This window comes from Crocodylus porosus, unplaced genomic scaffold (assembly GCF_001723895.1).
Source record: "Crocodylus porosus isolate Cpor-Errol unplaced genomic scaffold, CroPor_comp1, whole genome shotgun sequence".
Lineage (NCBI taxonomy): Eukaryota > Metazoa > Chordata > Crocodylia > Crocodylidae > Crocodylus > Crocodylus porosus.
Window position 1 is genome coordinate 5,888,857 of NW_017728916.1, and position 10,524 is coordinate 5,899,380.

At 46.8% G+C, this 10,524-nt stretch overlaps 1 protein-coding gene across 1 annotated transcript in view; it reads right to left on the reverse strand.

Annotated features, from left to right (window-relative positions):
- MPP1 (membrane palmitoylated protein 1) overlaps window positions 1–10,524 on the reverse strand; it is a 38,976-nt gene that overhangs the window by 18,587 nt on the left and 9,865 nt on the right. The window contains exons 2-5 of the mRNA XM_019536318.1: window positions 8,509–8,652; window positions 8,075–8,153; window positions 6,450–6,535; window positions 4,925–4,993 (exon numbers count right to left, since the gene is read on the reverse strand). Coding sequence (XP_019391863.1) covers window positions 4,925–4,993; window positions 6,450–6,535; window positions 8,075–8,153; window positions 8,509–8,652 — 378 coding nt within the window. The remainder of the gene's footprint in view (window positions 1–4,924; window positions 4,994–6,449; window positions 6,536–8,074; window positions 8,154–8,508; window positions 8,653–10,524) is intronic.

A 10,524-nucleotide genomic window follows, 5' to 3' on the forward strand; every position in this document is an offset into this window, starting at 1 on the left:
TGCCACCACTGAGAAGAGTCCAGCTCCATCCTCTCTGGAGCCATGCCTTCAGGCAGTTGAAGGCTGCTATTAAATCCCTCCTCAGTCCTCTCCTCTCTGGACTAAATAAGCCCAGTTCCCTCATTGTCTCCTCATAAGTTACATGTCCCAGTCCCCTCACCATTTTCACTGCTCTCTGCTGGACTCTCTTCTGTAGTTGGGGCCCCAAAACTGGACATATTACTCCAGATGTGGCCTCACCAGTGCTGAATAGAGGGGAACAATCACTTCCCTCAATTTGCTGGCAACACTCCTACTAATTCAGTCCAGTATGCCATTAGCCTTCTTAGCAACAAGGGCACACTGTTGGCTCTTATTCAGCTGTAATCCCCAGGTCCACTGTAACCTCAGGTTGTTTTCTGCAGAGCTGATACTTAACCAATTGGTCCCCAGTGCATGGGATTGTTCCATCCTAAGTACAAGACTTTGTTCTTGTCCTTATTGAACCTGATGCAATTGCTTTTGGTCCAATCCTCCAATTTGTCAAGGTCTCTCTGAATCCTAGCCAGAAATTGATGAAGATATTGAACAAAGACAGCTCCACGACCAACCCCTGGGGCACTCCACTTGATACCAGCTGCGACCTAGACATCAAGCCATTGACTACTACCCTCTAATCCCGATGATCCAGCCAGTTTTCTATCCACTTGATAGTCCATTCATCCGACCCATACTTCCTTAGCTTGCTTGCAAAAACGTTTTGGGAAACCATATCAAAAGCCTTGCTAAAGTCAAAGTATATTGCATCCACTATTCTTCCTGTATCCACGGAGCCAGTCATCTCGTCATAGAAGGCAATCTGGATGGTCGGGCATGACTTGCCCTTGGTGAATCCATACTCACTGTTCCTAATCACCATCTTCTCCTCCCAGTGCTTAGAAATGGTTTCCTTGAGGACCTGCTCCATGATTTTCTAGGAAGTGAAGTGAGGCTGACTGGTCTGTAGTTCCCTGAATCCTCCTCTTCCCCTTCTGAAAGATGGGCACTATATTTGCCCTTTTCCAATCATCCAGGACCTCTCCTGATCACCACCATTTAAAAGGCAATGGCTAGAGGTTCTGCAATCACATCAGCCAAATCCCTCAGCGCGCTTGGGACCCCATGGACTTATACTTAAATAGTCCCTAACCTATTCTTTTGCCACTGTTAGCTGCTCACCTTCTCCCCAAACTGTGCTGCCAGGTACAGTAGTCTTCAAGCTGACCTTGCCTGTGAAGACTGAGATGAAAAAGGGATTAAGTACTTCTGCCATTTTTGCATCCTCTGTCAGTAGGTTGCCTTCCTAGTAAGTTCAGTAAGGGACCCATGCTTTCTCTTGTTGCTAACAGACTTGTAGAAACCTTTCGTGTTCCCCTTCACATCCCCTCCTAGCTACAACTCCAAATGTGCCTTGGTCTTCCTGATTTCATCTCTGTATGCCCAAGCAATGTTCTTATATTCCTCCCTGGTTGTTTGTCCAAGTTTCCACTTCTGGTAACCTTCCTTTTTGTGTTCTAGCTCACTGAAGAGTTCTCTGCTAAACCAAGCTCATCTTCTAGCCACATCTGCTAGTCTTCCTGAATATCAGGACGGTTCACTCCCATGTCCTCAGTAAGGTTTCTTTAAAATAAAATAAAATAAAATATATGGAGATGGACCTCACTGAGTGGCAATGCCATGAGCTGGAGATCTTTTCAGGCCAAAAGATGCCCCTCACTTTAAAACAAAATGTATGCTCATTCCACATTCAAATTCAAATCACCATGAGTTATTTACCCTGGAAATGTAGACTCCTGACAGGCTGGAGATGAGGCCAACCCTACTGGGAAAAGACAACATTTCCCAGGATAATGCCTATCAGTAAAACATTAGCCTTTGCCCCATCTTTATACCTGAATGGATTGAGACTGGAAAGATGCACCAGACTCTCCTTGCAACATTTTAAATGGGGACTGCCAAAGCATTGCACTTGACTCTGCTGTGGAGTTGTGGTCTATAGACCAACAAGTCCCAGCAGGATATAAGCAAATTCTCCTTGGTATTAGCAGGCCAGAATCCTGGGGATCAAAACAGACCTTTGCATGGTGAGACTGGAAGCTGTGACCAGCCATTTCTTAGCTTACAGACAACAGAAAGACCAACTGCCTGAAGAGGCAAGGCCCTCAGCCCCTGATAAATTTTCAGTACAGCCCCCTCCCTGGGCAAAAATCTAGCTGTAATTAGCATCGGTTTAAAAATCAGACTCTAATACATGTGGAACCAGCCCCAGTCTCTGCCTAAATCAAAACCCCTGTGGAATAAAAATGCATGTCCCCCTAGACTCCCAAGTATTTGAAGATAGGGGTTTGACCACATGTATGTAGATACCCGATTCTCCCTTTGAAATAACCCACTTTGCAGATGGCCCTGACTGCCAACACCCCAGCATATTTGGAGATCTGAAGAAGTCAGGATTCACGTCTAGTTTCAGGCTTAAGCCACACAGTGGACTCCCATCTCCCTCACATGGGGAACTCAGATCCCAGATCCTGAACAGCCCCAACCTTGGCATCATTTGAAATCTCAGGTCTAAATTTGTGTCTAGACCTGGTTACAACAGCAGAGATCTGCTCTTCCCATTAAAATCACTCAGGTTCAGAATCAAATAAGTCACTCAGGCTCAGAGTAGCAGTCCTATTGCTGCAAACGGATTTGATTAATCTGTGATTTGCTAGTTGTGAGATGTGGGGGAGTTTGGTCAGGAAACTAGTTTTGACTGGGGAGGTATGTTCTTGCCCCTGACAATGAAACGGGATTCGCTGTGCATCATGTAATCCTGGCCTGACAGTGACTGTGAGGGGAAGAGAAGCTGATCCTGACAAAAAGACAAATTTAAAGTCATCAAGCTTCCTTGTACTGAGCTCTCACATGCAAAGAGACCAAAAGTGTCCATTTGCTAAGGTAGACAGTGCCAGTGTGCAGGTCACAGTAAGGGGGAAAGTGTCTCAGAGGGGGAAGAGCACTGCAGTCCTCTGAAGAATAATGTTTCTGTCAGGCCTGTTTACTGCATGGAGTCAGCGAGTCTAGGCTCACCAGGAAACTATAAGCCTCCCTTAATCAGAGGGAGGCCACCAAGTGTGCAGTAACAGAATCCTTAGAACAAAGATGAGAAAACATGGATGGGAGTGGAGGTCAAAGGCCAACGATGAGGGTTGCTGGGGGAGGGCACTGAGCAGAGAATAAACGTTTCAGTCAGAAGGTCTTGCTCTTCTGCATCTTTCCCTGTTCCTACTGCCAGAATCAGCATAATACTCACGTAGCGCCTTATCAGGAGGTGCCTGCACAGATTTGTTACTACATCAGCATGACTGCAGTGGCTTAAAGAGCACCAACTAAGGTAAGTCTAAAGCAGGGAAAGGGAAAAGGAGAATGGTGGTTAATAAGCAAAAGGATCACAACTGATTCTGGGTCTATAGAGATCTTCAGACAGAGAAAACAGAAAGAAGGGTATATTCACTTTTCACCTTAGTCCTTAAGAAAAAACAAAACCTAACTCCTATGGGACACAGGTGACAAAAATAAAGGAGAGGAGAGACTGGAAAGGAAGATACAGGAACCCCAGAGACCATGAGTAAATTGATTTATGGTGAATTAATTTAAAACACATATTCAATTTAATATGTGAATCAAACAAATAACCCTGCCCAATCATCCCCTTTAAGAAGAATCTGCCTGAGCAAAATATTTTTGTCTCTGGACAAGTACTGACATGAGGTCAGCTCAGGACATGAGTTAAGATCATCAGACCTAACCAGTGGCCACACAGACAGCCATGGACTAATATTCAGCAGGTTCAAAATGACTGTTTGGGAGGGGTATGATTGCCATCTGTAATTTAAAATACAGAGTCACAGTATCATAAATGTGACCAGTATAGTGTATGACAAGTGTCATGTATTTGGGATACTGAGGGGGGAAATAAACTATTCATCCTCCAGTTAAACTAAAATCAAAGCTCCGGTCACCATTAGTGAGGAATGGAATCAGTGGAGACCCATCAGTCTTTGCCAGTCACTTCTCCCTCCCAAAGCCCCATTCATCTCCACAGACCAGATGATGGCCCAGCATGGCCTGCTGAATCCCTGCACGCAGAATAAAGGCAGGAGCCCCATAATAACATGGATTTCTGTTGCTATGGCGACTGCAGCATGACAACTGCAGAACTAAAAGCTGGGGCGTTCTGCTCTGCTTTCCTGCTACTCCCCCCCACCCTTCAACCACAATTTCTTTCTTCTCACCAATATGCTCCGGAGGACTATAACACTCAAGTGGAGGAGTGAGGGGAAGCTTCATGACCCAGCCTGCTGCAGGGCAATAGCATCTTATCACAGAGGCTGTCAAGCTAAAAAACCCATAACAGGAATGATGCCCTGGGAACAGGGAGGAACCTGCTGATGTATGAAGCTTAGCCTTGACAGCAGTTTTGCAATGCAAAACCCTCCAGGTTCTGGAACTACAACCACCTTTGAACCATAGAGATGTGGGTAGGATTTGACTTGTGACACCTACACAGCCCTCTTCCAAACACAAGTAGCCAGTATCATTACCCTCTTTCTAGAGATGGGGAAACCAGGCTACAGAGTGTGGGAAGGGACAGGGAAACAGACACAGCCAGAGCTAAATTCCACCCTCCTTTGCACCCATGTGAATGCAGAACAGCTCTGTTTACCCTCCTAGGGAGCGATCCCAGAAAAGCAGACCACTTTCTGAGCCCATATCTCAAAGGTACGGCAGCACAGTCCTTTTGCACTAGGCCATTGGGGCCAACCTGTTCAGAACAGGGAAACCCTTTAACTCCTGTGGGACTTCTCAAGAGCCCAAGTGCATGCAGCTGGACAGGCTACTCCAAGGAAACAGCAGTGCCTACCTGGAGCGCAGGAAGACGGCTTTGCTGGTTGGGAATGACTTTTATTGAGACTGTCCCCTTGGTTTCTTTCTATTGGAAGGTGAAAGAAAAAAAAAAAAAAAAAGAGTTGAAGAATGTGGCTTCCCAGACATCAGCCCAAGGACCCTAGGGTGCCAAAAACCTTCAGCTGTATAAGACATTGACTACTGGAAACATCCCAAAGGCTAAGCTGTTTCTAGCAGAGAGCACTAAGTCCTGGAGAGAGATGTGCTTCATTTAGGAAGCAAAGAGCTACTGGGGCCCAGGGGAGCCAGACACACTGCTGCAATGGCCAAAGGTATTTGCACTGTTTGAACCCCAGAACCAGCTCCAACAGCATATATAGAATAGGGCTCCGAGCCAAGAGCAGGTAGAACGGCAACACCAGAATAAACTTGGATTGAGAAGCAAGTCCACCCCCAGCTCATCCCCCCCAGAGGAACTTCAGGGCCAAGGGGCAGCAATACCCCAGACTGGGGAGAAAATGCTGCCTCAAGTCACCAGTTAGTACCAATTCTTCCCCTGCTCCTTGAGAGCAGCCTAACCTCTGTGGTATGGGCTAACAAACCACAATGGGAGAGGCTGGGAATGGGGCAATTGTAGTATAACTACCAGAACTCAAATAGAGATAGCTCTTCCTGGCCCCTTCCACAGAGGGATCAGCCCCCCATTGACACCTGCATCTTCTCTGCTGGGACCCCTTGTCATAGGCCGATTGTGAGCTCTCAGGATAAATACCCTTGGCAGGAGGCAGCAAGCTGACACAAGTTATGGCAGCCTGAGCTGCCCATACGCTGGAGAAAAAGACTTCTCAGTAGCTGGGCTGGCTGCTGCCTACTGAAGGTTGCAAGAGGCTCGACATGACCAGCAGCTGGAAGACCAACACCTGGGTGGTCATTACTAGCTTTACTCCCATGGGAGATCGGGGCTTTGTTCTATGGGCTTGTACAACAACAAATTAAAACCTCAGGAAAAGAACTGGAGCCCTCAATCTGGACTGTGCATGCAGAAACCTTTCTGGAGTTTCCACACAGCAATAGCCTATACCAATATGTGATGCATCCTTTCACGACACTAATACTAGTCACAGTAAAAGAACAATCATAGCTTCTCCCGCAACAGGAGGTGCTGCCATCATTCACAGAGGATGTTGCTACAGACTCCAATGAAAGAGCAACCCAAACTTAGTACTCAGGTGAATGAGGCTGACCCCACAAGCTGTTTAAAAAGAACGTGCAAAGTAGCAGTTTGGAGGTAACTGAACTGAATAGCAATCAAAGAAATTTAACATGAGTCCCAAGACTTCTCTCTTTGCCTCTCACGAAATTTATTAAAGAAAGGCAGCTCAGCTTTGCTGGCTCCAGGGAAATCCTATTTATAGATGTGGGTCAAATTTATTTCTCTTTAAATTTACATGGTAGGCTCAAGAATGAAAATAAATTAAATAAATACATCAAGCATGCGTGGCAAGGGCTCTTCCTCAAGAGCGGTATCCTGCAATACCTACCAGCATCTTCTGCAGCTGGTCAACTGAGTGGTTGTTCACACTCTGCCCATTGATTTCTAGGATCTCATCACCCACATGAAGGGAGCCTGCCAGTGACAGGAGAAATGGACCCATGAAATGCAAGAACAGGCAAGATGTGTCACTACTATCCCAGATGTCATGGAGCACACAAGTTCCCAACTTGCTAGTGAAGCTCAAGAATACTGACTGAAACTCCATGGGCATTGTCTTACGAGGAAGCCAAGAGACCCAACATCTCATACCAAGCTGAATATGGATTGGTTTGTTCAGCATGTTTCTACCAAAAAGCCCTCTATGTGCTGGTTTACACATATGCATAAGCAAGCATTTGGTAGCAATGAATATGGAGAACGTTGCTCTCCCCACTCCATATATATATATACACACTTTTCCCCATCTATTTTTCTTAAATTTATCAAGCACCAAGGCTAGTCATCCTGGATTCTGATTTTACTTCATGCTATGGTTTTGCTTGTGGGCAAACATTTAATTTTGGGGATAGGCAAAATTACAATAAATACAATAAATTTAAATTAAAATAAATAAATCTCAAGCTACATTTTAGCAGAGCCCTTTTCTGCAAACAGTAGTTTTGGGTTCTAATTCAAGATGTCTGTATGAGAGTCAGCTTCTGATATCAAATATGCTGCTGTACATCAGGAGGAAAATAACATCATTAGAGTTGTATTGGCCTTACATGAGTGGTGTAAAGGAGATCAGACTAAGATCCTTGTTTTCTACATGGGCCAATAAAACAAAAGAAAAGCCACGCTGTTGCAGACACAGAACACCCTACCATGCACACAGGTGCCAAAAAGTGATTGACTGTGTTAATCTGAAGTCAGGCAGAAAGCAAGCCAAGATGACACCTTAGAGAATAACTGGTTCAGAGAGGCATGTGGTTTCAAAGGCAACAACCTACTTCATCAGATGCTATGAATGGACAGGCTGTCCATTTCCCTTCAACATAAAATTCTTTCTGCCTGTCCATTCAGAGGCTGGTGAAGTAAGTTGTTGCCTGCAAAAGCTCATATCCCTTTTAACCAGTTATGCATAAGTGCACCAATAAAAAAAAAAAAAAAGAAATAATGGGTGTTTTTTATTCAATTTCTACTCGCAGGACCTCAGCACAGAACTTCTGCCTTGTTTGTGCAATTTATGAACCAGGATAAAGCCTTCCTTCACAGTCTCCAGATATGGTTGATATCTAAGGACAAGGAATCCATCAGCAAAATGCACCCACACAGTCCTAGGACATTTGCCAATGCAAGCCTGCCAACTGCTCCTGCTTCTTTCCCCCATTAACATCTTGAAGCCTCCACTGTGTTAATACAGCTAACATGTAAAGGGAAGGGGACATGAGCCGCCTCGGTTTCAGACACACTTTGGGCAGGGAAAGGCACTGAAAATACATTTCAGAACCGAGGACTGTTTAATCCCTTTGCTTTGAAATAATCCAGCTCCAAAGATGAACCTGACAAGCCATCCTGGGCAAGTGGGTGGTGAGTGAGGGGTTCAAGTCTCTGACTTCAGCAGGAGCCTTTGGTGCCTATATCTCTCATCTTGGTCAGATACAACTTCAGACTCCAGCCACCTGCTGTTACCTTGTCTGTGAATCATGCCTCCATGAAGAATCCTGGCCACCGTGCAGCTCTGCTTCTCATTCAACTTCAGCGTGATTCCCTAGAAGATAGGAAAATCCATGAAAGCCCCAGTTGTAGTGGGAAAGTCCTGTCCTGGCCAGTATCCAAGATGGTATGCCTGGTTTTTCAAGGACAGTCATCCCCAGGGCCCAATCCAGTCTGGACAAACTCTTCTTGCCAGAACAGGTATCTGTCAAAGCGTTCTCCTCCAGGCTTCTGGCAGAACAGACACTGGTCTGGCTGAGGCCTCCCAAGCTTGATATCACTGTGCACTGGCTGTCCCCCGCCCCCAGCCCTAGGACCTGGACTGGTCATTTTCTCCTACCGTTGGTGCCAGTGCAATGGCCTCCCCAATTCCTGCAGTCACAAGGGTGAATGCAGTCTTGCCAGCTCACCATGGGCTCCTCCGTGACCTTCTCAAACTGGACAAGCCGTACTTTCCTCACTTCTCGGCCGTTCATGTGGGCTGGGCTGCCTGGGGTAGCAGAGCCATTGGTGTAAATCTCTTCGGTCATGGTGTTTGGCAAGGGAGTGACAGCCTGTCAAGGCAAAACAAAGATGGGGATTTAGGGACAGCCTGAGAGCCCCTGCAACATGCTCTTGTGACTGGGAGTGGAACCCATCTGGAAATCCCCAGCAGATCCAGGACACGTCCTAAGAGAAAGACTGAATAGGGACCCCCCTGCACCATGATCCAAACTTGTCGCCTCTAAGGTGCATAATCTGCTCAGAAAACTGAAGCCTCTCCCACAACCAGGGCCAACTGTGGAGCTGTTACCCAATCAGAGAGGTAAGTAGTACAGGCACATCCCTCCATTTGAATGGGCAAGCACTGGGCATGCAGCAAAGACGCCAATCCCTGTTCAAGTGGGATACTGAACCCAGAGTCACTCCTGCTGGCCAGATGAGGCATGACACTAGCAGAGCTCACTGCAGGGAACGATAGCAGGAGGGGCCTGTCCACAAGACAGAAGGAAAAGCAAGCAAAAAGGACAGTAGCAGGCAGGACGTCACCATGAGACACAGACAGGCTTGATTAGCTTTGTTTCCAGGCTGGAGGTTTGAGAGGTGGTAGCACTTGAGAAAAGAGGGCATCAGCCCCAAGGTTCCTGGGTACGTGTCCTGCGGCAGAGATCTCCGTGGCTTTGTTACGTGTCATAGTAGAAGCCTTGGAACAGAAGCGCGGTACAGCCAAACTCTACTCCTTGCTACACGAGTAGCGGATCCAGAGTAACTCCACCACAATGGATGAAGTCACTCTGGATTCACACTCATGTAAGTACAAGCACAAGCTACTTCTCTCCTGTCCAAGCAGCAAAGTCATTCGCAGTTTAATGCTTCAGCATGTTTCTTCTCCACAGCAAGCCACCAGGTACCACACACTAAACTTGGTGGGTAACTGACACAGGATTTAAGTGCATTTCCACTCATAGGTGCAGCAATATGCCAACAATTCACTCTGCTGAAGGATCTCTAAGGGAGCATTAACCAGCATCCCCAGAATTTCTCTCACACCACCCAAATCCCAGAGCCAGCTGCACTTCCAGCAGAGATATTGGCAGAGCCTTCTCTACCTCTGACATAATGTCACAAAATAACAGGACCAACACCGTGATGATGCATCACAAGGTGGCACCTAAATGATACAACAGCTGCTCCATGGGTCAATAAGAAACCAAGACGCAGCCTGAAACAGATTCCTCAGAACCATGTTAATGGCACAGCACAGGACAGAGGCAGGACAGGGAAATGGCAGCAAAAAGCAGCAGGCTTGAGGCCAAGTTCTAGCAAGAAATGCTTGATTCCCCTCATTTAAAATGGCTTAAGAATGTGTTTGATGCCAGAAAGCAGTGTGGGGGGAAGAAGGGGAATTCAGGTGATGAGAAACTGTCTTTCCAATGTCCTGTTCCAGGCTAGCCCTGTGAAGGGAAGGGAAGTGGTGGGAGGGGATATGCCCCTCCCCCTCTGCAGTCAGAGCACCCAGCCTGCCAGCAAGCATCCTCCAAATCTCCAGCCTGCCCACGCACTCTGCCAAGCAGCAGGGCAGGCTGCAAAGTGAGCAGTCATCTGTTACCTGCTTCCAATTCATCACAGGAACTATTTGACCCCCGTGCTGCTTGAATCCTGACAATCTGGCCATTACTTAAATGCCAGCATAGGCCTCAACTCTCTCCCCACACCCCATTCCAGTCCCACAACTCCCTGGACCACCAGCATGATATTTTCACTGCCCCAAATGGGCCTGGTCCCAGCATAATGATGCTTTCCAGATAAGGAATGGAAGTCAGGTTCCAGTCTCCTGTGCAAAGCTTTGAGGTCACTGGTCACAATTGGATCTCAAGGATATTGCACAAAGCACCAGCCTGAATCTGTGAACAGGACACAGGGCTAAGATCATCCCGGGGTGGGGG